Source organism: Condylostylus longicornis, unplaced genomic scaffold (assembly GCF_029603195.1).
Source record: "Condylostylus longicornis isolate FDR11 unplaced genomic scaffold, ASM2960319v2 ptg000226l, whole genome shotgun sequence".
NCBI lineage: Eukaryota > Metazoa > Arthropoda > Insecta > Diptera > Dolichopodidae > Condylostylus > Condylostylus longicornis.
In genome coordinates, this window is record NW_026578193.1 from 525670 (window position 1) to 552500 (window position 26831).

Genomic DNA, 26831 nt, shown 5'->3' on the forward strand with positions numbered 1-26831 from the left:
GATTTAAATTAGAATAATCTATGATTTTCTTTCAATTTTATATATATTTTATATAAATTTTTAAATTCTTAATTAAAAAAGGGGGAATATTTTAACAACAGTTTGTAATGATTGAACAAGAAAAGAATTTTGTACGATCGTTAAAAATTTGTATTTTTTGAATTATGTTTTTAATTTCTCCATGTAAACTCAAAGGGTGAAAGCTGGCGTCTGAAATAAACTATATATACCGTCACTCTGGGCACACAAACGAGCCGAACAATATGAAAATATGACATGAAAATTATATTGAAATAATATTTAAATTTTGTTTAAAATTTTTAAATAATTTTTCATTTATTGAATTTATTATAATATTCTTTTTGAAAAGAGTTAGCATTTTCAAAAGTATAAATTAGTAAAATTAAAATAATTTTAAGAATATTCCTTCACATATTAGGTATGGGAATCAAGAAAGGTGACATTGTAAAAACTTTAAAAATCTATTATAGATACAAAATATATGCGTTAAATACATATATACATATATATTTTATACATTGGTTAACGTTTACACATCAAATGCTGAAATGAAGCATACACTGATTTTTGGAGAGGTCTGAGTTAAAACATATGACGATGATATTACCTCAAATTTTGTTTTTGCACAGCTTAATTTGCAGAAAGAAAAATTATATCTTCGGTTTTCACCATGTCAGTTTCTTGTTCATGAACCCGTACTCATTTAAGTATCTAGCGTTGATACTTACATATCGTTTCTGGAGGAAAATAAGATCCATTTTTATCACTATCTTAAAAATTATGAGCTATTTGATTTACACAAGATATAAGATAAGCGATTACATTCATGTTGAGCGACATACGTAGAACAATAAAACAGAAATATTTAGTTTATCAACCAATATAAATCATATATAAACAAGCTCATCAGCCACGTATTATTGTGATCTTAAAAGAAAGGCATTAATTTTATTTATTCTAGTGTTTTAACAAACTTCACCAACACATTAAAATTTTTCTCTTGTCTTAGAATCTACTTAGAAAACTTGAGATATTCTGAATTTAATTTGCTTTTTCTAAATTACTTTAATTTTTAACACGCTTTTTCTGAATTCTTCTCTCGAGTGCTGGGGCCCGCAAGATTAATTTCCAAAAGTCTCTCAGAACAATAAATGTGTATATTGCTAAAGGCTTGCAACAGTATTCCATATTTGCCCCAGTTTTGTCGATATTTTATTTTAGTATGACAGGGCTTAAAGAACTGGGAAAATGGCCTTTTTCACTATAATTTCTGAACCGACACGGTTTGTTGTTTTTTGAAACTATCGCGAGATTTTTTTAAAAAAACTTCCCAAAACTTTATGTTATCGAATTAACAGTATATTAGTGCATAAAAGATAGAAATGTTTGAATTACTTTTTAATAAAGATAATTTTAAATTTTCACTTTTCTTAAAATGATTTATAAAAGTCTCATTCATTTACAATGGTCTACCATTGGCCCGATGCATTCGATGTGAACTATAGAAAATTGATCATTCTACTGAAATTTTTCTTATTTCCCTAAATCAAATTTTTTCAGTTTTACGTAAAAACCCTTTTTTACTGAAAATGGATCTAAAAATTTTTTCTGTATTAAGATATCAAACTCGTTTCAACACAAATTTCTCCTTTTCTCCAAATTGCTTGACTTTAGTCGATATTATGAACTTGAAAGTATTGATTTATGTTTTTTTACTTATTTATGTGTTAATACTTACATTTATTACTACCCTTTCACAAAAATCATGGTCATGGGGAATAGGTTCAAAAGCTACTGGGCCTACATTAAAACCTGGACCAGCTCCCCCTTCTTCATCCTGACTGCTTAATTTAGGTAGAGACCTGTAATTAAAAGCAATAATATTACATAATGTCTTAATAATAAAAAACAATAAATAAATATCAATCAAACAGAATTTTAATGTGACAATTTTCAATATCAAATTCTTTAGTTTAAGAGTATATTAAAAGCTGCATAGATCTAATTACCAAATTACATTACCTAATTAGCATTCAAACATACTAAATTAATTATACAAGAAAGTTATAGCAAAACGTGTATTTGTAAATGAAAAAAACATATACATATTTATATAGTATATTCAATTCAAAATCTAGTGTTTTATGAATACCAAACATTATTTTATAATTTGTTATAATAGGAGTAAGTACTTATATTTGTTACTTGTAATAATAAGAGTTACTCTCAAATATTTATATAATATTAATGTATAAATATTTAAAATGTTGTACAGTTTTGACATGAGTTTAACCAATACAATTTGTAAATATATGTATCAGTTGAAAACTAAATTAAAATTTTAGAATAGAGTTGCAAAATTTATTATGTTATTCATAAACCGCCACAACATTGCTGTAAATATAAAGATTTTAGGAAAACATCGTTTGTCATAAAAAATTAGTTTTTGCTACAATAGTTCAATGGTTATGAGGGATATACTATTTATTTTATCCGGATTACAGGTAATACGTATGAGTTTTTTGTTTAATATCAATAAGGCCTGAAAAGTTTTAATTTATTTATACGTATATGTATGAATACAAAAATCACAAACAATTGCAAATTAAAAAGTGAAATTTCAAGTATAGATTTATAAGTATCTAAACGTTGTAAATACACTGGATAAATAGGAATTTCGATTTTAAGTATAACGTCCTTTCGACTTGATTTGGACAAATTATTTTCTAGAAGTTTTAAGTTTGAATTGTTTTTCTCAAATTAATGACTCTATGAAATTTTTAATTACATTTCTCTTAAATGCATGTAGAAAATATTCATAAATTTACAATTTTGAGCTATCTTCAAGGAAAGCACATTGACGATAATATGGCTAATAAAGTCACCATCGGTTAATACTCATTCTAATCGACAACAATTGACGGTGATTAACTGTTATTAACCCTACTCTCTATTGGTCATATAAGCAGTAATAAAAAAAAATAATATTCTATTAATCAGGTTCGCCATTAATTCATGGCAAACTTCTCTGTTACTTTAGTTTAAGTAGAGTGCTAGATACAAAACACTAAATAAATATAAATAAATAATAATATACTATCATTTACTTACGAAAACTACAAGTAAAAAGTGTATCTAAATAGCACATTATGTTGAAAAATAAATTATTTTATACTTTTGATCTATAATTTTTTGGACATTATCTCTCAAGTTCTTCAGCAATTTGTTTGTTAACAAACACATACACGTGTTTATATAATATTACATACATATGTATATGTTTGTTATTATATATTTTTTTGTTACGTATATATTTAATTACATATACAATTTGTGGATTGATTAGGTATAAAGTTCGATTTACGATTTATCTACATAATATTTCTAGCCAGATACTTGTAAATACAAAAGTTTTGATAAAAAAAATTGGAACACGGTAGAAGTACTACTATGTTGTGTACAAGTACATATTTCGTTGATACTTTGAATTAACAATTCCTCAAAATTGTGTTCTGGTGTAACTGTAAAAGTTGTAAATTGAAAACAAAAAAGATTATATTAAAGTATTAAGATAAATTTAGCAATTTGAAAACCTACTATAGAAAGCATAACATGCTTACCTTTCCTTGAGAAGAGGGGGCGAAGCGTTTGATATATTTTCACCGCTTATCCGAGATTCCTTTCTTGGTCCTAAAACTGGTGTCAGGCCCCATTTTTCAATAAAATCTATTCGAGAAATGATTATTATTGCACCAAGATGATTTTGAAAATACTAGGTATTAATTTTTTTCTAATTCTTTATTCACATTTCATTTCAAACACTTCCCTTTTCGATTTATTTTTCTTTTAACGTTAAAACTAATACGTGTTGTTAATATCTAAATTATAAATAACATATGTATATGTGTATATGTAAAAGTATATGCATGTCATATATTATATATAATAATAGGTATATACATACATGCATGTAAATGGATTTGTGTATATTTAGTGTATATTAGTGATACATATGTAGATACGTACATGACAAATTTGAAAAAATAAGTTCTTTTCGAAAATTTATTAATGTTTTGTGACGTTATCCAGAAACTTTTTTCTAACATTTTCGTCAATGATCCTTAAACAAAGCGAAAACCGTGTTTGAAGTCAGAATTTTAATTATTTTCTTAAAGTCTGTTGTTATTTCTTTCATTATAAGTATGATCAAGGTTAATATGTGGTGAAACGGTTTCACTGTCACAGTTTATTAACTTAACGTAATTGAATTTTCAAAAGAAATTTGTATTTAATTTGAGGACTAACAATTATTCAAATTGGTATGGGAAAAGCCGTATAAATTTATATTTTACGTTTGAATTACTCTTTTTATTTCACTGAAAATAATTTTTCTAAATATTTTCAGAAGAAATCTATTAAATTTTTCTTTTGTATAAGATTAAAATGTTTATTAATGAAGTTTGGAATTCACTTTTTGAATTCAAAAAGGAATTTCAATTTTTGAATCATAAAGGAAATTCATTAAAAAGAAATTCGTTCCTTTAGGACGAAATTTCTCGTTATCAAAAATGCTTGGAAAAAACTTTCTTGCTTCGTCATCTCAATCAATTTGAGAAAACAACCTTTTTGCAAAACAAAACACAAAATATATAAATATTTTTAAAATCATTGTATTACTATATTCTGTTGAGTATAATGTTTTTTTTACACTCAACAGACTTGTTTTCCTCCTTGTGACAATGTGGGTAATATTTACTTTAATAATAATGTGATAATATCTATTAATTTTCAGACATATTTAAAAATTTAATGTGGAGAATGAAATAAAATATTAAACAAGGAAATATGGACAAAACGATGTCTTAAAGAAAAACAAATAATTTTCAAAAATTGAAAGAAAATCGAATTAAATCAAAATGATTCGATTTATCATTAAAACATTATTTTATTAAATTAAGATACATAAGTGTAATATGGACATGTAGATAATACACATAGAAGGTTGAGGTCAAATTTCTAACATTTTCATATTCAGAGAAAAATGTTATGAGCCCTTTTATTTTTATTAAATATGTATATAAAATTTGTTTTAAATAAATTTATGATGTGTGCATAAATGCACATGCATATAACTAGATAACATTTCCATTAATATACATATAATTCTACACTTGCATTGAATATAGTTCTTTATGTTAGAGTTTCTATTCTGCTAAAAAATTTTCAATTTGCTTATTTAATCTTTAACAATTTTATAATAGATACAACAATACAAATTTATATAGGAATGAATTGCATACATATGCATACGTAGGAATAAAATTATGTACGAATTAGGTTTTTATTTATATAAAAAAGTAAAAACTTACCAAATAAATACTTATATTTTATACGTTGATGGATTGAAAAGCTATCTAGGTATGCCAAAGGTTACATTACCAACAATAAGTTTGAGAAAAAAGTTAATTTTTGAATTATGGGCTACGAAATAATTAGCTAATCTAAATCGTACTTATTTTTTCTAATATTATTCAAAATAATATTGCAGGGCTTAAGATTATAAAGTTTCATAATTTTTGTTTGTTGGTATTTAAGTTTATAGTTATGCAACTACTTCATGAAAATGGCAACATTTTCCTTAATTATCTAAAAAAAAGATTAGAAGAACAAAATATGAAATTAGTTAAGACTTTTATTTTAGTGAAAAAACAAAACGACTCATTATACATGAAAGCATTTAATATGTACCTAATGTGAGAAAAAGAAAATGTATGTAGCTGTAAGGATAGGAAACAACTATTAATTTAGAATGCGTGTATGTACATAATATACGGGGTATACCTTTCTCTAGGCAGGTATATTTATAGAGGTATACACATACCACTTTACTAATTAAAAGAAAAATATTTAGCCTATAATTGTTTAGAAGTTATAAATGATTTTTTTTTAAATATTTTCGTTTTTCCAACCGAAAATTGCATAAAATTAACAATCTAAAAAAATTGTATTCAAACTTAGAATTTTATAGATTGCATATTTTTTACTTTAGATTTAAATAAAAATATAAAATGAATTTAATTAAAAATTATGCAATAAATAAACTTTTATGCAATTAAATGTTTTTATATCATAGAAAATATGAAATTTTTAATTGCAAGTATGTACAAGTATATGATCGTAAATAAAATAAATAGATAGATGAAAAGTAAGGATTTCAATCCTTAATATTATGGCATTGTACATAAGGATATTTATTATATTCAACATATGTATGGCGGTATTTTTGCTAAATAGGACATAATTATGTATTTTGGATAAGCGTTCGCATATTTTTTTATGTATAAAATGTACTTATACATATTCATTAGTTAATGTGTGTAAATACATAACGTTTATTCACTCACACATGCAGGCAATTTCCTTTTTGTAGTCTTTTTATGTATAATAATCCTAAATTAAAGATTAGATACAGAAAATTTTGATTTCATGTTATATTCGCCCATTTCTTTTGTTGGCTCTCGAATATTTTAATATAATTATTTTCAAATATTGTATACAAAGCATCATTTGCTTTGAAAGGATTTTTAAAAACAATTTAAAATGTAAATAATTTTGCTTTAAATCTATGTACATTACCAGTTGTTAAAAGTTGAAAAGTAACAGAAGTTGTAATAGAAGAACACATCTATGTTTATAGCATACGTCAATGGAAGTTTGGTTTTTCATATATAATTCTCAAATTCTGCATTGTTAATTATGTGTACGTTATGTATGCTATATTTATGTGTATATATGTGTATACGTATGTGGAATTATTGTTTTAATGTATATATACGTGTATGAATTTACATTCATATACATATACAAAGGGAACAAGTTTAGACAATCTGTAATTTGCGAAGTGTTACATTTATATTTAAGCAATTTAGTAAATTTGAATTTCCTTCAATAATTAAAAAAAATAGTACGAAATTATTTTTGATTATTTATTAAATTATATTTTTATTTCTGAATATTTTATGTGTATGTATCTATGTATTGGGGAATGTATAGGTATATAAACTAAACTTTGTGTAGTATATCGCGTAATATATGCATGAATATAATCACAGAAACCTATAAGTACATAAGTACGTATGCATAATTTTTTTTGTCAGGATAATTTTACGAACTTTTCTTATTAATTAAACATTTCACGAACTTTACCACTTATATACAATAAATGGAATAACGAACTTCTGAGGTGTTCTTATTTGGAAATCATACACCGAAAAAAACTGATACTATAGGTATTTAATAAATTTTAATCAATATTTTAGACATCACTTTTTTATTAAATAATGTTTGTATTATATTTATATATATTTTTTTTATATGGTTGCAAAAAAAATTTATAAGGCGAGGTTCTTTATTATAATTTTACACTTATATTTTTTTTCTCTCTTAAAAAAAATATGAACTATGGCGGTAAAACTTGGTAGGAAACAAAAAGCTTCACGTTATCGTACACTTAGTTAATAATTTTTTAATGAAACTATTTTTATATATTAGAACACATTATAAAATTGTTAAGTTTTAAAAATGGAAGTTAGCGTAATGTTGATTTTATTTTTATGTTATACTTTGGGTATTTTTTTAAGCGTGTTTAAGGTAAAAATCGACTAAAACCAACTTAAAAACCAACTTTTTTAACATCCACAGTAAAACTAAAAAGCTTTACCCACCATTCAATAAAAAATTTTTGTAACGCATGCTTGTAAAAATATTAATTTTCTGAAAAAAAAAAATAATATAATATTGTACTTTTTTCTATAAAGTACAGAAAATTTTTCTTTTTCATACAAATATCCTTGTCATTATGTTATCGTTACGTTACGATACGTTTGATTAAAAAAGCTTATGTTTGTATATATATGTATATTATTTTATGTTTTTCTGCTATAGTTTTTAAATCCAATACAATAAATTTATGTTTTTAGTAAATACAATATGCATACAAAGTCGAGAAAAGAATAAAGCTTCCTTTCAAAGGAAAAATAATTATTTCAAGAAAAAAAGCACTATACATACTAAATATTAACTATGTAAAAACTATATATCTAAAAGTAAAATAAAATTGTTTTTTAATGGTAAAAAATTAATTTTAAAAATTTGGTGAAATTTTCCAAGAACATCAGACTTTAACGATCCCCACAGCAGCCAAACACATTTGATGAATCTTAAAATTTAATGTAAATGCGCATGTCAAATATTCATAAATTAATTAAATGTATGTGTTTGTACTCGTATAATATAGAAGTGGTTTATAAAAGCATGTACGTATTTGAAAAATTGATATGTGTATAATATAAAAATTGATATATGATACTAGTAACTTTGCCCAAATGTTTTTCGATTTAACCTTGAGCTTTTTAAAGCACTTTTATTTCGATTCTAATTTTAATTCAAAATTTCGTCCGAATAAAATGCTTTTTTTGAAACAACTTTAAGTAATTCAAATAAAAAACATATAAAGCACCGTGTATGCAATTTTATACTTTTATAAATTTTCTGTTAAAAAAAAGAAATAAAATGTAAAACAGAAGACTTTAATAGTAATAGGAAATTTCGACAAAGTATAAATTGAAAACAAAAAAAAATAATTTGCTCATCGTAGTATAAGATAATTTGCGTAGCATTTGGTGTTAATTTTTTTTTTGTAATAATTTGAAGTAGATTGCCAATATTAAATTTCAAAAATATACTTGTTAGATTCGCGCCTGGTACTTCTAGAAGGGCTAGAGACATGGGACAAAAGGCATTAGATAGAGTTTTGCCTCCAGGGTCCCAGAAAAATCTGACATTGGAACTTTTTAACCCCGAAATAGCTCTATTTAAAGATCTTCTGAAAAAAATTTTGTATAACAAAAGCACATTTTTCTTTTATACTTTATATTACTAGAAACGCAAACCAACAAATAAAATAATACTTTTTAGCACTTTTCCAAAAATTTTTTGAAAAAAAGTGCTTATTAGTTTCACTCTGTCCGTCCGTCCGTCCGTCCGTCCGTCCGTCTGTCCGTGTGTCTGTTTACAAAACTTCTACATTCTTAAAGATAGAAAGCTGAAATTTAATACGTGCATAGATCTTTACTAGAAACTTATTTTCGTAGAACAAAATTTTTACCTATCTCCCCCCCTCTAGAAGTTATACCCCCCCAAAGCCGCAAAAATGGCACATTTTAACTATTTGTTGAAATGAAACCATAAGCATTTTTGAAATTTTGCAAACGCAGAAAGGCAGCGGCTGGCTTTCCCTAGCGCGGTATACTATAGTTAAACCTTAGAAAAACAAAATGGCTGTTCAAATTTACCGTTATCTAAAGTCCTTTTTTTCCAAATTTTTGATGTCGTTTTTCTCCTATACCCTAGCCTGCAGAAGCTTGAAATTTTAGGAGCTTTTAGACATTAACAAATAGTTTATTTCGTTAGAAGAAAATTTTTTTCCATCTCCACCCCCTCTCAAGTTATCGCCTCTTGAAATTCGTAAAATTTGAATTTTTGACACCTTATATTTCCGAAACCTCAAGCTTTTTCAAATTTCTATAAACGCAAAAAGCTAACGGTAAATTCCATAACATTAAAAAATATAATTATTTTTCTTAACTCACATAATTAAACCTTAAAATCGAGCATTATGTTAACCCCTCTTTATATTAATTTTTATCTATTTCAAAGACTGCATAAATCGTTCATCCTAAATATATGCAATCCTAGAAATAGTTTCGTTTATGAATGAAAATAATTTTAATAGTGTGGTGGATATACATACATAGATTTTTAAAAGCAGTATTTTCACTTGTTGAAGGGAAAAGTGCTACAATACAAACCATTGGTTTGACCCAACTTTATTATTATTAGAAACACAAACCGAGAACGAGAAATAAATAATATTCGAAAATATATTGATCTCACATATATTTTAAGTTCGAAAAATCGAAATAAACTTAAATAAATGTCAGGTTTTATAAAAGACATCAGATGTTTTGTGGCAACTGAATATTAATGCTTCATTTTTTATTGTTTTGAATATTATGTTTCGTCAGCAAGCTTTAAAAAAATATACATACACAATTTATGTACGTATGTATCTACCTAAAATTTTATTTTTATTGTTCGAGCGAAAAATTGTAAAATGCTAAATTCTAATCCATACATATGTACATACACATATTTGAATAAAATTATTATTTTGTTTTTGCCTAAACCTTTTATTTATTTAAAAATTTTAATCCTATATGTTCACCCACAGTTTTAAAAAAATAGGTATCCATTCATAATTATGTATGTATGCTTGTATTTATAATTTTATTTCTAATTGTTCCAACAGAAAATTTCAAAATTTTCAATTCTAATGCATTCATATGTTCATATGTTGGAACGAAAAATTTTAAAATCTTCAATTCTAAAACATTCATATGTACATACATATGTATATATTAATAAAATTATTATTTTGTTTTTGACTAAACCTTTCCTTTATTTGAAAAATTAATTTTTGTATGTTTACCCCCATGATTTAATAATTATGCGTTTAAAATTTATTTCTTTATAGCAAACCACATTTTTGAATATTTTTCAATTCATATAGAAAGCTTAAAAAAAATTACTCAGGAAGCTTTAAAAAAAATATACATACATACATATTTATGTACTTAAAATATTTGCAGATTTTTCCAAACTATTATAACAATATTTTTTTGGAAATTTTCTCTAAACTTTATAATAACATTTATCTGTTATATATTAAAAAAAATAAAACAAAAAATTTAAATAAAATAAAAAAAAAATTTTAAAATAATCCAAAAAAACATATATACGACAATATCCAGGCAAGCATCGATCTAATAACCTTCTGATTATGAGACTACCACGCTACCCACCAGGCTACGCAGTACCTTAAATTTTCCTTTATAATTTCATATTTTATTCATATTTCGTATAACTCATAAAAAACCATCATATACATATATATAGCTACTTCTCAGGTACCAAAAAGTACGGGTACTTCCAGAAGGGCTTGAGACATGGGACAAAAGGCATTAGATAGGGTTTTGCCTCCAGGGTTCCAGAAAAAGCAAGAATTCCACCCACCTTCCCCCTTCACCCAAGATGCCGTTTTTTACAAAATGGTACTACATATGGTAGGGGTAATTTTTTATTTACTTTTGGTTGTGTAAATATTGTATGTAGATTTATATTTGGAAGTGTGAGTTATAACAAAAAGTGATCACTTTTTTAAGAAAATTGTAAAGTTTTAATAAAATCTGCATTGTTTTGTAATAAGTATGTACGTACGCATTTAGTTATGCATTCTTTTCGCGATCTGTTGCAAAATGTATTAGTAAGCAAAACATATGTAAGTGTACATTAAACTTCTTGACAATATATTTTTAGGGTAAAATTTTATAAGAAAATGTTATTCTATTGCATTAAACTTTTTACAAATAGGGTATTTTCAAAAAAATATTTAGAACGGAAACTCGCTGATATTGATTTGTAAGGGTGAAGTTTTTTCAATCTTAATTTAAAAAAAATAAAATTATCAATAAAAAAAAGTTCATCTGGCAAATCGCATTTTTCAGGGGTCGAACTTGGGACTTTTTGCATAGAAATCGTATGCTATACGCATTACCATACATAGAATTAGTGTTAACTCATTCTACAGTCACGCGTTTTATTCGCATGTGTTATAAACTCCAAATTCATACGTGCGTGCATTTTAGTAGCGAATTATTTTATGTGTATACAGTTATTTATCGCTTAAAGTGCTTATTGTAAAAGATATTTTACGATTTTATGCGGCTAACTCAAAGCGAGGTTCTAAAATAAATTACTCAAAAGGTATGAGATCTTAAAAGAACTAATTACTTGTTTAATTATGTTTTTTTTGGTAATTATTTTTAGAACTTTTCTTATTTTAAGTTTTATCTTATTATTTATTAGAAAAAACATATCTATATGTTTATTACGGGTGTGTTTTTGAAAAAATAAAGTAAACTTAAAATATTTCAGCCATAGAATGGAACACAATTTCAAAACTACAGGCATAGTACTTGCAAGGTTTGCAATGCAAGCACACACGACTAGTTTTTTAAATGGCAGGAAGCCGAAACTTTATATTTAAGTATATTTCAAAACGTTTTCCTCTACAGCAACCCTTACTTTTGCCCTGTTTAAGATGACATTTTATGAAGATGATAATGTTTTGAAATCATTTACTTCTTTAAATTTATTTTAAATTGACATACTTATTTTTCTCTTGAACTGCAATTCGTAGTATTCCACTATACTTATTTTACTAGATCAGCATACAACCGACCGCAATGTAATATTGTCTAGATTAGTAAAAGTATTCCATAAGATTTTGAAAATACGTTTTAAACACTTCTTAACAATTTTAAGAGCACTAATAAGCTTTTAGCTAACATACCTAGAAAAATTTTAATTTGGCTTTCAGTAGAGTTTCATTTTGTGCCGTCTAAATTATACGAAAAGTTCGTCAGTAACTTTTAGTAACAATCAAAGCTTAAATATAAAATTTTAAGAAATTCCGTCAATTCGTTCCGTATATATCGTAAAAAATGTAAAATCGGCTCCCAGATCTGTTTGCCAGCCCTGACTTTTTAAAAAAATTTTTAGATTCATTGTTTTAACACCTTGAATTTAAATATTAAATTTGAATGAAATCGGTGATTATTTCTCTTTATATACGCAAAAATGTATATTTGGTCCGTAATAAACACCCAGCTAATGACGCCTGATTTCTTTCAAAAGTTAGGAGGTTTCGCGTACAGTCGAATGTAGCTTATTTATGAAATATCAAGTAAATCTTTTGAATATTTTCTTTAAAGTGATCAAAAATGTAAAACAGGCCCGTTAAAGGTCCAGTTCCCGAGGCCTGATATATCCCAAAACATCAATCCGTGCCATAGTCGAAATAAACTTACATAAAACATTTCATGAAAATCGGTTCAGCCGAACTTCAGATACAAGCATGTACACACAGACAGACAGACAGATTGCTAAAAATAGTTTATTTACACTTCCCTACCATGGAGAAGTGCGTTCACACCGAAAACTCGATATGCATAATTTGTTGTCATCACATAACCTACCTTATTGTATATACAATGCGGTCGGTGAAAAGCTTAAAAAAATGTTGAAGTCTAAAAATGAACTTTGAGGCACAACATAATAGTTTACAAAGTTAAAGATTAAAATGACAGGTGCTATTATTTTATTCTCTCTAGATATTTCGCTTTCTGCCTTTCGATCGATACACAGTTTCATGCTGACCCTTTGGATTCTGTAAAAAGAAATTCAAAACTGGATCGTTACACGTACTATTTTGTAAAAAAAAGTTTTGGACTGGAAATTAGGCAAGGTATTATGAAGAAAAGTGGTAATATAAGCAGCAGTTGTAAATTACCATATTCAAGGTACGTATTAAGTTGGGATTAATTTATAGTTTTCTCTCGCCCTATAAACACTAGTAAAAATTAATTATTTGCTAAGAGCACACATGCAACTACGGACCTAAAAACGAGTTGTATAATGAAATAAAAAGCAAAGTGAATGAGTTTCGAAACAGAATGATGTTAATAGTTCCTTTACAAATTCCAATAGGCTGAAAAATAAAAAAAAACAAAAGGGCATTTGGTTTAATAAGATTATAAAGAGAATATGCTTATACTCCTTTAGAACGCTTTAAACCACTCTTTATGTATATCCGAGAGATATAAAAAAGCACGTGTGATTCTAATTATTATAAAATTCAGACAGATTCTGATTTATCCAAGCAGTTTTCGTCTAATAATCTTTTTGCCAAGTATTAGCAAGTGATTTGGGGCTCTAGTTAACGATAAAAATAATAATTTTACAACCTCAACGCCACGCTGAACAACCAGTTCGACGTAGAGGTTTGTCTTGTAAAGAAATCTTAAATTTGTGTAACTCAGTGTGAATTTATGCTTATAGAATTGCAACGAGTTTCTGTTATTTTAATTTTAATATTACTTTCGTTATATATTGGAGTTATAGAATATGGTAGAATATATAAGAGGTAGAAATTGTATTATTTTTTTTATAGATCATAAAATTAGGTCTGTCTGGTATAAAACTTGAAAAAACTTTAAAAATAGAAAGCAGTGACGTAAGTTCTCGCAAAACGAAAAATAATTCTCATTTAAGAAAACATAAATCAGAAGGAAAATTTAAAAAACTTTTAAAAATTTTATGAATAGGTGAATACTTTATGATATGAATAATAAAGGTTAAATTTTAAATATTTATCCAATATAACCAAACAAATACAAAAAACAGAAAATTTGATTTAGGATTATGAAAGTGTAAAAAAAGGAAATCTTTTGGCAGCCTTAAGATTTTAAATGTTTTCAAAACACTAAATTTTAAATTACAAAACTTGAAAAAAATTTAAACATCTAGAAAATGATAACGTCATAATTTTCTCTCATTTTTGAAAATAGTATTATACTAGAATCTTTGACGCTACAAGAATTAAATTAAAATATAAAATATAATATAGAAAAAAATATAATAGTAAAAGTAAAAAAATGCAAAAAGTGTGCAAATAAAAATAAATTTCTTTGTTTTTATTGGTATGAAAAGAAAACTTCCTTTTATTCGGAATAAAATACTTTTTTATTTTTGCTAATATATTTCGTGCGCTACTTTATCAAAGCTGATTTTCTTCTAATTAAGACAGCAAACAATAAAAATTAAAATCTATTAAAATTAGGAATATTATACCTGACTTAATCTAATTATCTACCTGACTTAATCTAAAATTTGATTATTTATTAATTTTTTTTTTTGTTATTAATTACAAACTAAAATTATACCTGTTTTAAACCTTAAAACTGTGCAAATAATTAATTTAAAGAGCCAAGTAGCCGCGTTACCTTCGTCCGTGTTCAGTAGGCAGTCCTTGTTTGATTTGTATATCCGCATGCTTTCATGAACTTCTCTCCTGTGTTTTCCTTTTACCTCTTTTACGAGTATTACCTTTAAGTTATCTTCCGTAACTGTGTGATCTGTTTCATAAATGTTTTTTGCAACCATAGAATCGAAAATCCAGTTAAATCCTAGTCTCCTTGCACGTTTTGTTACCTTTTGAGATATCTTCCGTAACTGTGTGATCCGTTTCATAAATGTGTTTTGCAACCATAGAATCGAAAATCCAGTTAAATCCTAGTCTCCTTACACGTTTTATTTCACTTTAATGTTCCTTAAGTCTTGTTGTAACGGGTCTTTTCGTTTATCCTATTTATCGCAGTTATTGGAATTGATCTTGTACACACCGCATCTTTTATGTAAATAATTACGTTTAATTTATTCTTGGCCGAATTTAACAAGTTCCTAAGTTGATGTTTGCTATTGATTTCCGATGTCCGAATATTGTGTTTCCTTAGTTGTTTATTTCTCAAGTTTTTACAGTGATGATCATAACTTAAAGATGCCCATGTTGTTCCTTGTTCTTCCAATATCATGTTCTGTTTAAACAATGTGCTCATATTCTCCTGCTGCATTTTTTCGTTTTTTCTTCCTAATGATTTTTTTAATACGTTCAGCAGAATAACCGTTCTCCACAGCCGTGTCCAAAATGAAGTTTACTTCTGATCTAAAGTCCTGTTTATCCATCGGTGTGGTTAGCATTCTATGGATCATAGAGTTGAACGCCGCCATTTTATGTTTCGTTTAATGATACGAATCCTTTGGGATGCATTTTTTTGTTGTTGTTTTCGTCCTATATATCTTGAATCCAATTTAATAAAAGAGGTAAAAGGAAAACGCAGGAGAGAAGTTCATGAAAGCATGCGGATATACAAATCAAACAAGGACTGCCTACTGTACACGGACGAAGGTAACGCGGCTACTTGGCTCTATAAATTAATTATTTGACCATTTTTAAGGATTAAAACAGGTATAATTTTAGTTTGTAATTAATAACAAAAAAAAAATAATCAAATTTTGGATTAAGTCAGGTAGAAAATTAGATTAAGTCAGGTATAATATTCCTAATTTTAATAGATTTTAATTTTTATTGTTTGTTGTCTTAATTAGAAGAAAATCAGCTTTGATAAAGTGCGTATGTAGCACACGAAATATATTAGCAAAAATAAAAAAGTATTTTATTCCGAATAAAAGGAAGTTTTCTTTTCATACCAATAAAAAAATTATATTTCGGGAAAATTATCTACCATTGAAGAATTTTTTGAATAAATTTCTTATTATTTCTTCATTTTTTGCGCATACAGTTGATATAATTGGAAACAGATGACATCACAAAACTTTGTTGTCTGTATACCTTGCCGTACATTTACAATTAAGCTAATAACAACATATGGAAGAACGTAAAAAAGCTTTTAAAAATTGAAATAAAGCTTTTTTTACTGTAAACGACTATTTTATATTACAGTTACATCAATAGCTTATCAAAATCAACTTAGCCCCACACTATAGAGAAATGTACCTATGTATGTAAAATATAAGCTCTAGTTCATTGCAAAAATTCGGAAAAAGTATAAAAATTTGTAAAAATAAATACCAAAAAACCTGGAAACTCACTACAAATAATTATATTCTTTTAATTTTTTGTTTGCACTATCAAATAAAATTGAATCGATAGTTTCATAATAAAATTATACGATAGTTTTATTATAAAATTATATTGTAAACATTATGGAAGAACAACAAATTCTTCAGAAAATAATTTTATGCCAAATATATTCTATTTACCATACTGAAAAATAAATGAAAAAGTTTCTGCTTGCTGGATTTACGGTCCCTGGTAACATGATTTTACCAGTAAACATGATTTACCCAGTAAACATGGTTTTATACAAAACCAGGTGAGAGTTCCTCTTCCATACTATTGCAGAAAAGAAGCTAAATGCAAAATAATAGATCATGATTTGGCTAATTAAACGGAAAAAATAAAAATGTGATAGTATCAGCATAACATTACTAACTAAAATAATTAACTAAAAATAAATGTTGAAAATGAAAATGAATATAGACAATTAACTAAAGCTGCTAAAAAAGCCAAATTGGAATGGCATATTTATGAAAGTAAACTTTCGAGGCCAATAAAAGTGATGGTCAGAAACCTACATCCATTATGTTAGCCACAGGATATTAAGTGTGAACTTATCTAGAGGGGATTCAAATGCGTAGGTGTCATAAATGAAATTATATGCGTAGATGTCATAAAATAAAAGAAAACGACGTAAATACAATTAAAAAGTTATCCCTTTTCATGTTGTCGTTCGATTATAAAGAAGACATAAATAAAATATATAAAAAGAATATCTTCAGTACATGAGAATAAAACTTGAGCCTTTTATCACACCCAGCTAGTTACCGAGTCTGTTTAATGGCTACAAAAATTACAAAAAAGGAGAATGAAAAGGAATAGGTTTAAACGGGTCCTGGGTAATCATGAAGGAACCCCAAGAACGATTAACAAAAATATAATGCAAAAACCTAAAGAAATTGACGGTAGCATAATGTAAATTATGCAGGACGTGCTACAAAGAATTGACGAAGTCTCAATGAGACTAACTACTTTAGAGAATACAGACACTTACGTATATCTAGCAACTCAGAAGCGAATTACAAAATATTTCAATAAATAAAATACGAATTGGTTGGTGGATGGGTTGAGACGCTAACGGCGAACTGTAGAATGTATGAACTGGAGGTTTTTCTTAGAGCTAAAAATGTTGATGCATGTCTGTTGTCTGAAACACACTCGCGAGGTGATTTGGATGTACTTGGCTATAGATGTTATAAGTCAACTCAGCCTGGTAACCATTCAAGAGGAGGTAGTGCTATTTTGATTAGGGAAACTATAACAGCAAAAATCATAATAAGGAATCTAAAATAGAGACGGAGAAGGTTCTTGTTATGGTTAAAATTGATTCTACCAAGCAGAACTTCAATGCTGGTTTGATATATTGTCCACAAAAAAAGATGTTACTGAATTACACACCTTATTACAAGTACAAGCTTTTCAGAACAAAGTTCTTTGTAATATGGTGGGTGCCAACAGGTATATGCGCAAGAGTATTATTCATAGAGATCTGGGTGTTCCCCAAGTAAATGACGAAATAGGAAAGTATGCCATGAAACATACGGCGTGTTTGGAACAGCATGTAAATGCCGAGGCTCTCTGACTAATAGGGAAGATGGTTTGAACAAAATGACTGAGGCGAACTGGAGCTTACGAATTAGCTAAAGTGCTTTGACAGCACCTTTGTGCCTCCAGGTGTGCTTTAGTATATGAAAAAATCCTCCACTCTTGCTAGGTCTGATGACAGTTTGGGTCCGCCTATCTTTGTAACTGTGAATTTTTTGTTAAGAACCAATTTTGTTTTGGTTAAGGACCAAGTCTGAACGGTTGAGGTACACGGACTGTAGCGAATTTTTACAAAATTTCTGCTGTATCAAAATATATATTTTGAATAAAACGAAAAGGATATACATATAGAAATGCAAATAAATGACAATATAAATAATTTAAAAACTAGAAAGATTTGGATGAATTTTTAAACCGGATGCGTAACATTTCACATCAAAAAAAGCAAATTCGAATCAAGAATACATATATTATAAAGCAATCGTGAATGAGAGGTGGATTATCATAAATACAACCTATATATAAATTCAATCTTCGTTTTTAAAGCTGAGAAATAAATGTCATATCTAAAAATATATACACCCAAGCACAATTTCATTTAAACAATGCATAACAATCAATTTTTTTGATTCCGGTGATTTTAGGCCTTCTGGTTCAATAAGTTGTTATAACTTTAGAAAAGGGAGCTAAGTAGAAATTTTCTTCTACAGAAACATAACTTGTCGCAAAGATCTATTATGCACAACATTTTTGCTTTCTACCAAGAGGTGTAAACTTGCAAAAGTAAAGTAGATTTCTTACCGCATTTTTGTTTTTAATTTTGTTGAAAATGTAAAAAGTTAATAATAAATGATTAAGAATTGTGAATTGTGAAATTTTTTCTTTTAAATGAAATATATTTTTTATTATAATAATTTTGAATTCAACGCATTTAATTCTTAAAACGACAGTTTTTTTTAGATCTGACATTCTTAGAACAGCTTTTTGATTTGTATTAAAAGCATTATTTAAAAAGAGTACATTTTTAAAAATGCTTAGGATAGTCTTTAAATATGAAAATTGCATGGAATTTACCGTTAGCTTTCTACGTTTATAGAAATTTGAAAAAGCTTACGAGTTCGGAAACATAAGGTGCCAAAATTTCAAATTTTACAAATTCCGAGAGGCGATAACTTAAGAGGAGGTGGAGGTGGGAAAATAATTTCTTCTAACGAAATGAACAACTGTTTAGTAGTGACTAAAAGCTGTTAAAATTTCAGACTTTTACAATCTGTGGTCTAGAAGAAAAACGACATCAAAATTTTGTGAAAAGCGAATTTTATATGTCGGTAAATTTTAACGGCCATTTTGTTTTTTTATAAGTTCAAAAATAATTTAGTATGCCATGTCAGAAGAAGGCAGTCACTATATTTCTGTGTTTGCAAAATTGGAGAAATGCTTATGGTTTCAGTAATAAGAAGCTAAAAAATGGCATTTTTAGGGTTTTAGGGAGATAAGTAAAAATTTTGTTCTACGGAAATGAGTTTCTAGTAAAAATCTACGTACATATAGAATTTCAGCTTTCTATTTTGAAGAATGTAGAAGTTTTGTAAGCAGACACACGGATTGACGGACTGACGGACAGAGTGAAACTAATAAGCACTTTTTTTTATAATTTTTTTGGAAAAGTGGTAAAAAGTTTTTGTATTTCATAAGTAGCGAGTTAAAAGACGAAGGAAGAAAGAGTTGCTAATTTCTTTTTAATAAAAAACAATTCGTAGCTGTGCAAATTGGAAGTGAAAATAGTAAACGGTGAAACTTAATTTAGAGAAATATCACATTTGAATAATTTGAAAAAATTATATTTTTTTGAAATTTATTTAAATACAGTGTACAAATAAATTCATACTGATTTAAGAATTAAACACAAACCTACGATGTTTACCAACCTTTTAAACTAAAAAATTTTACTTTTCTTTACTGCATCGAGATTGAACAAATAAGTAAAAACAATTATCTTTTAGCATTAAAGGAATTATTCTTTTTCTTAACTAGCTGTATATTAAATTATATAGCTGTTAAAGTTTGAATAATTTAAAAAGATTGCATTTAATTGAAAAATGAATAATTAAACAGATTAATTACCGACAAGAGGTTAAATGCTTGGGATGCTTCTATACTACACAACAATAACTTTTATGTTTCTATTAATTCAATACAACAAATTAATAAAACATAATATTGAAGTATATCTTATGCACCCTAATTACTACTCGTATTGTACTCGTATTCGTTGACATGTTCTATTAAATTAATTGAAAAATATGTATAAGTATGTATATTTTGTGCTGCCAATTTACGTGCACAGTTTTTAATTTTTTTCAATAACAGTTTTATTATTGCTTTCTTAATAACTTTTGCTTGTAGCAAAAAATATATCCAAGTATATAATTTATTTGTGATGTCGCTGTTAATGAAGTTAATGAGACATAATGAAATGGATTTTAACCTTTCTCAATGTAATCAGAACATGTTAAAAATATTTGGTTAAGTTCGTTATAATTTTGACAGTATTGAAATACAAAATTTCGAAAATTAAGAAAATGTTTTATTTAAATTGCAGATCAAAGAAAACATAAAAAATGTTTGTTTTGCAAATTATTGTTCTATACTTTCAGATCTGTTGTCATTTTTAAAACTATTAACAAATACGTATACCATTAACACTAATGTTTTAGTCCCAAATCAATTTATTTATATTCTTTATAAATTCGAATGATTGAAGTAATTTTTATAATTATTTTAAAAATTTTGATATGTAAGAAATTAAAAAAACACGAGTAATAATTGCTTTTAATTAAAAAAAAAGCTATATAAAGCTTGAGTTGCATTGCGGTTTAACATTCATAGGAAATTAAAAAAACTTTCAATAAATCATAGATGTTCACAACAAAAAAAAATTGGAATACTTTTAAATTTTTATTTGGTTAACACAACATTATTTTGCTGCAATGTAAAAAAATCGATAAAAGTATTTTTTTTTATTTTTATGAAAATTTTAGAAAATTATTTCTCATTATTTGAAGATGATTTTGTAAACACATAGGTGAAATTTTTAATTTTCTCAGCAATATTTTATTTGTTTTTTGCTCTTTCTTTTTAAAATTTACCCATCAGGTGTATGAATTAAATCCTTGCTGTCTATTTTTGAAACCTTTTGAGTTACGTTATCCTCTTTTCTTGCTTGTTCTTGCTGTTTTTGGTTTTGCTGTTTTCTTCTGTGCTGTCGGTCTTCACCAAGACCATAAAGTCCGGCTACCGCAGCCATGTTTCAAAATACGTGAAAACAAAAAAAAGAACAAAAGATCAAAGTACTTTCGTCAAGAAAATATTTTTGAGTTAAATCAATTTTGCCATTGTACAAAATTTAGTTTTAAGTTACGTGATTTTGCAGGTCAAAAAATTAATATTATCCTTTTCATGAAAAAAGGATGCATGATATATATGTATATTAATTATAAATATATAAATATATGTATGTATGTATATAAATTGTTTTTAATATCTATAAAGTATGCAACATAATGTTTGCACATAAAAGATAATTAAAAAAAATCCCAAGAGGCAGTTGCAACACTATAACGAATCACTCATTTGTAATCTGCACAAAAATTTTATAACATTATTTTAATATAAAGCACATACATATGTAAAGTTTTAATTTATACATTTTTTTATATATGAGTTATCTATAAAGTTTTTTCTATATATAAAGCTATCTATAATACGATGTTCATCACAATCTACTAAAATTAACATAAACACTAAAAAAAAAAGTTCTTAGCATATTATTGTATTTGAGTATACATTTAATTTAAACATAGCATGTATATACATTTATATGCTTATATATATATATATATATATATATATATATATATAAGCATGTATATATATATATACTCCTATATATATAAAACAATTAATGTGAACATATATACGTTATATATACGTATATACATATAATATTTCTAAATCCTTTGATATAAAACCAATCGCAACAATATCTTTTGCACTAAACCTTTGACTAAAACTTAAACCTCCCTACTTAAAAGTTCACTTTTGTTGTCTTGTTGAACAGCTATATGGGTGAGAAATTAAACGAAATGTTGCACAACATGTAGTCAACAAAATCATTATTAAACTTTTATATTTTTATTTTTACAAAATGAGGGAAAAAAAGAGTCCATACTTCTTTGTACTTGTTTTTATTCGATAATAAATCAAATTGAACTTGTGTATCAAAAAGTTTTAATAAACACGTATGTTGGGTACAATATGAACGATAAGGAACTAAAGGAAAAATTAAATTTAAAATTAAAACATTTAAAATAAACGTAATTTAAATAAACGGAAATAAAATCTATAATTTATATGATTTGAATATATTTGATAAATATATAATTTATATTAATCTGGATTTGTATTTTTCGCTGTGAATGTATTCTATGTTATATCGATTTTAAAACAAGATGAAGATAAACACCACATTGAATTTTTTCAAAAGAGTTATATTTGTTCAAAGATCGTATTACATTTGGGACGTATTACACTTATAGGGCGCGTGCTATTTCTCAACTTCGATATTAAGTACGGTGGAGGAAGGGAAGACGCGTCAAGGAGTATGCTAAATAATAAAAAATATAATAATATATAATAATGTATAAAATAATAATATCTATTCAAAAATACTTGCATGATAATAAATTTAATATCTTTAGAAAACTTAATAATAACTTAATAAATATATAATTTATAAAATAAATTTATATATCTTTAGAAAACCAGTTTGAAATTACAATTAATTTGAAGAGTCTATTCAAAAACTTGGCTCTCGTACATAATATTTTTTTGTGACAGTGTAAATTATATTTTAATGATTTGGAGAATAATAAATGAAAATAGAGAAAGGGGGTAATTATTAAAAGTTTCTTATGATAGAATGACGTTTCAAAATTAAAATCTATTAGCGTTAAAATTTCTTTTTGAATGGTGTAGAAGTTTTGTTAATAGATCAAGGCTGCCGTTTGATTTATTCAAGGAGGCATTTTACTCTCCTCTGAAAGTCAAGAAAAAAGTACACTCTCTGAAAGTCAATTGCATATTGTCGGAATATAAATAAAAAAGTTATTTTGTTGATAAGAAAACCCTCAAAAAGAAGCATTCAATAAATAATAATATACCAAAAATAATCATCAAATATAGAAAGTTTTATCAATTTCATTTCATGTAAAATTGTAAAATTTTCAATCAATCTTGTAAAATTTTTGATTTAGAATTAAGTACTTTTTAAAATGGAAACACTCATTCGATGGTAAACTACTGTTCGGGGGTTTGGCAAACTATGGATGCTCCCAGATATTGTTCCACTCCTAAAAAAACGGCAGAGTCACGTTGCAGGCCCACCACTACCGAGAAGGTTAAGATAATTGGTGCAGCGAAATTGCGCTTCAAAAGGCTGCTGGATCAGGGATTTTACATAGATGGAACTTTGCCTGAACTCCAGTAGGACAAAAAACTCTAAAACCTGTCAGTGCCTCCTTAGGGTCCTGCGAGGACAGCTAAGCTACAAAGAGGTTGCGGGAAGTGTTAAAGAGTGGAATTTTTGACGAAGACTCACTAGATATTTCTTAATGAATACTCGCAATAGAACGCATGTTCAACATGCGGAATTGAAGCATGAAGATCCCGTTTCTGGAAAGTTCGTTATGGATAGAGTAGCTTCCGGTAGCGTGTAAGCTCCAAGGAACTGATGATTGGCTTAAAGCAGAGATCGGTAGCATGTCTTCTTGGGGAGAAGCAAAAGTGAAGGCAACGGAGGAGGAAGACATTCCAAGGGCGAAGGTCTTCATGGGATCAATCCCCAATTTGATGACACGTCGCCCGAGAAATGGTGTAGAAGTTTTGTTAATAGATCAAGGCTGCCGTTTGATTTATTCAAGGAGGCATTTTACTCTCCTCTGAAAGTCAAGAAAAAAGTACACTCTCTGAAAGTCAATTGCATATTGTCGGAATATAAATAAAAAAGTTATTTTGTTGATAAGAAAACCCTCAAAAAGAAGCATTCAATAAACAATAATATACCAAAAATAATCATCAAATATAGAAAGTTTTATCAATTTCATTTCATGTAAAATTGTAAAATTTTCAATCAATCTTGTAAAATTTTTGATTTAGAATTAAGTACTTTTTAAAATGGAAACACTCATTCGATGGTAAACTACTGTTCGGGGGTTTGGCAAACTATGGATGCTCCCAGATATTGTTCCACTCCTAAAAAAACGGCAGAGTCACGTTGCAGGCCCACCACTACCGAGAAGGTTAAGATAATTGGTGCAGCGAAATTGCGCTTCAAAAGGCTGCTGGATCAGGGATTTTACATAGATGGAACTTTGCCTGAACTCCAGTAGGACAAAAAACTCTAAAACCTGTCAGTGCCTCCTTAGGGTCCTGCGAGGACAGCTAAGCTACAAAGAGGTTGCGGGAAGTGTTAAAGAGTGGAATTTTTGACGAAGACTCACTAGATATTTCTTAATGAATACACGCAATAGAACGCATGTTCAACATGCGGAATTGAAGCATGAAGATCCCGTTTCCGGAAAGTTCGTTATGGATAGAGTAGCTTCCGGTAGCGTGTCAGCTCCAAGGAACTGATGATTGGCTTAAAGCAGAGATAGCTAGCATGTCTTCTTGGGGAGAAGCAAAAGTGAAGGCAACGGAGGAGGAAGACATTCCAAGGGCGAAGGTCTTCATGGGATCAATCCCCAATTTGATGACAGGTCGCCCGAGAAATTCATGGAAGTTCAGTGGAAGTTCATTGGTAAATAAACATTCGGAACGGCTGCCCTACTCACGAGCTTTCTCGATTTTTTTGAATATTTAACTGTGCAAGTTGAACTAAATAATAAGCTAACGCTTTGAGCGAGTTCAACTTCGTCAGCGGGGAAAGAAGCAAAAAGAAAGCCATGGGGAGGATGCAACGGATCTCCTAGCAGAAGAGTCGACAAGTGTGGTACACAAGTCGATAGACAGGGATGTGTCATGGGCTGTGATGCTAATATTCACATGTGGGGATGTAACAATACGAACCACAGAGGTGAGTGCCTGTTTGCTTTCTTGCTTTAGATATTATTTTAAGGGTAATGGACCCACCTTTATAAATATTCGGATGTCTTCAATCTTACCATACATATGGTCTTTATTTATCGACTTGTGAACAGGTTATGGCGGAATTTAAAAGGGTTCTCCGAGCGGCCTATCCCTGGTCTAAATACAGTGATATAATGAGCAGGGTAGTAGGGACAGGAAGAGATATAGGGTCAGTTCAAGCTTAAAAGGGAAGTGTCTTGGTTGAATGGTAAGCTGACTGAATTGAAAAGGACAAAACATGTGACTGCGGGAACTATCATAGGGTTCTTAAAGAATTCAATTAAGAGATTTTGCAGGTCTAAAAAAAAGACATAGCAGACATTTTGTAAGGACATTCAGGAGGCCCCCACAACTTTCCATCTGCTGAGGGCGCTTTACCAGGACATTACTGGATTAGGAGTTTGTCTGGAAAATCTTTGATAGGTAAGGGATTAGGTGGGTGTGCGGTCTTTCAAACCCTGCAAGCCTTCGTATGGGGATGAAAATTATAGCAGCTAAAACGGCCTTATTCCACACAGTTGAGGAAGTTCAGGATGATATTCATACCGAAGATCAAGCCTAGCGTAGTTTTTTTTAAGTCAATAGAGAAAATGCGTATGAGAGCTGTCCTCTCCTTACTCAAAAGATAGATAGGACTTTGGAGGCTAAACTGATGGCTCATGGGGTCTTTCTTAATATGGAAGGTGTTTCTTAAATGGTTCTTTTGAAAGGATTGGGTTGAAATGATTTTTTTTTGAAACAGGGGTTGAACCGCCCAATTCTGGGAGGGCCATGTTGGATTCGCCTATCATCACGGTCAATGTAGAGAGTACCAGCATCATAATTCGGGTGCGTTGGTACCGACTGCGAAGAGACTTGTTTCCTCTGTTTTGGTATGTGGTGATGGATGGTCTGTTGTACAAGCTGTCCGATAGCGGGTATAATGTACAAGGTTACGTTCATAATTTAGTCGTCGTTTGTGAGGGGCATGATGACGTTATAGTTATCCGAATGCAAGGTACCTTGAATATCCTCTCTGATTGAGCACCATTTTTTAACCTAAGGTGATTAATCTGCACGACTATTTTTCAACTAATTTTAACATACCTTTGTATTATATGGTGGGCGAAGACCGAGTATGCATCGGCACGTGTCCCTCATACGCAACTGCAGCGCCTTACGTACTGTAAAGGGAAGACTATGAAAGCAGCTTTGCAAATAAAATAATGCAGGGATCCAAAGCCCAGTGATCCTAGGGACCACCATAGCATTGTTAAGGAAATCAACGGCATTCGGGCATAGAATTGTCCTTGAACTTTGGCCCGAAGGTGAAAAATAGTGACACCTTACGTCGTGTATTTCAGTCGAATATTTTACGAAGGGATCTGAAACTTGGCTATGGAGCTGTACTTCTTTAAACAGATGAGTGCAAAACTAATGA

At 28.2% G+C, this 26831-nt stretch overlaps 1 protein-coding gene across 5 annotated transcripts in view; it reads right to left on the minus strand.

Annotated features, from left to right (window-relative positions):
- LOC129616499 (potassium voltage-gated channel protein Shaker) overlaps positions 1-21575 on the minus strand; it is a 30751-nt gene extending 9176 nt beyond the window's left edge. The window contains exons 1-3 of one of the 5 annotated variants that reach the window (XM_055532152.1): positions 21373-21391; positions 3642-3747; positions 1760-1883 (exon numbers count right to left, since the gene is read on the minus strand). In XM_055532152.1, the coding sequence (XP_055388127.1) occupies positions 1760-1883; positions 3642-3747; positions 21373-21376 (234 nt within the window). In that variant the 5' untranslated portion in view covers positions 21377-21391. Of the gene's footprint in view, positions 1-1759; positions 1884-3343; positions 3363-3488; positions 3508-3641; positions 3748-21372 lie in introns of those variants that run through there. The other 4 variants (XM_055532150.1, XM_055532151.1, XM_055532153.1 and 1 more) reach the window with 4 other exon arrangements.
- Between the last annotated feature and the right edge of the window lie 5256 nt (positions 21576-26831).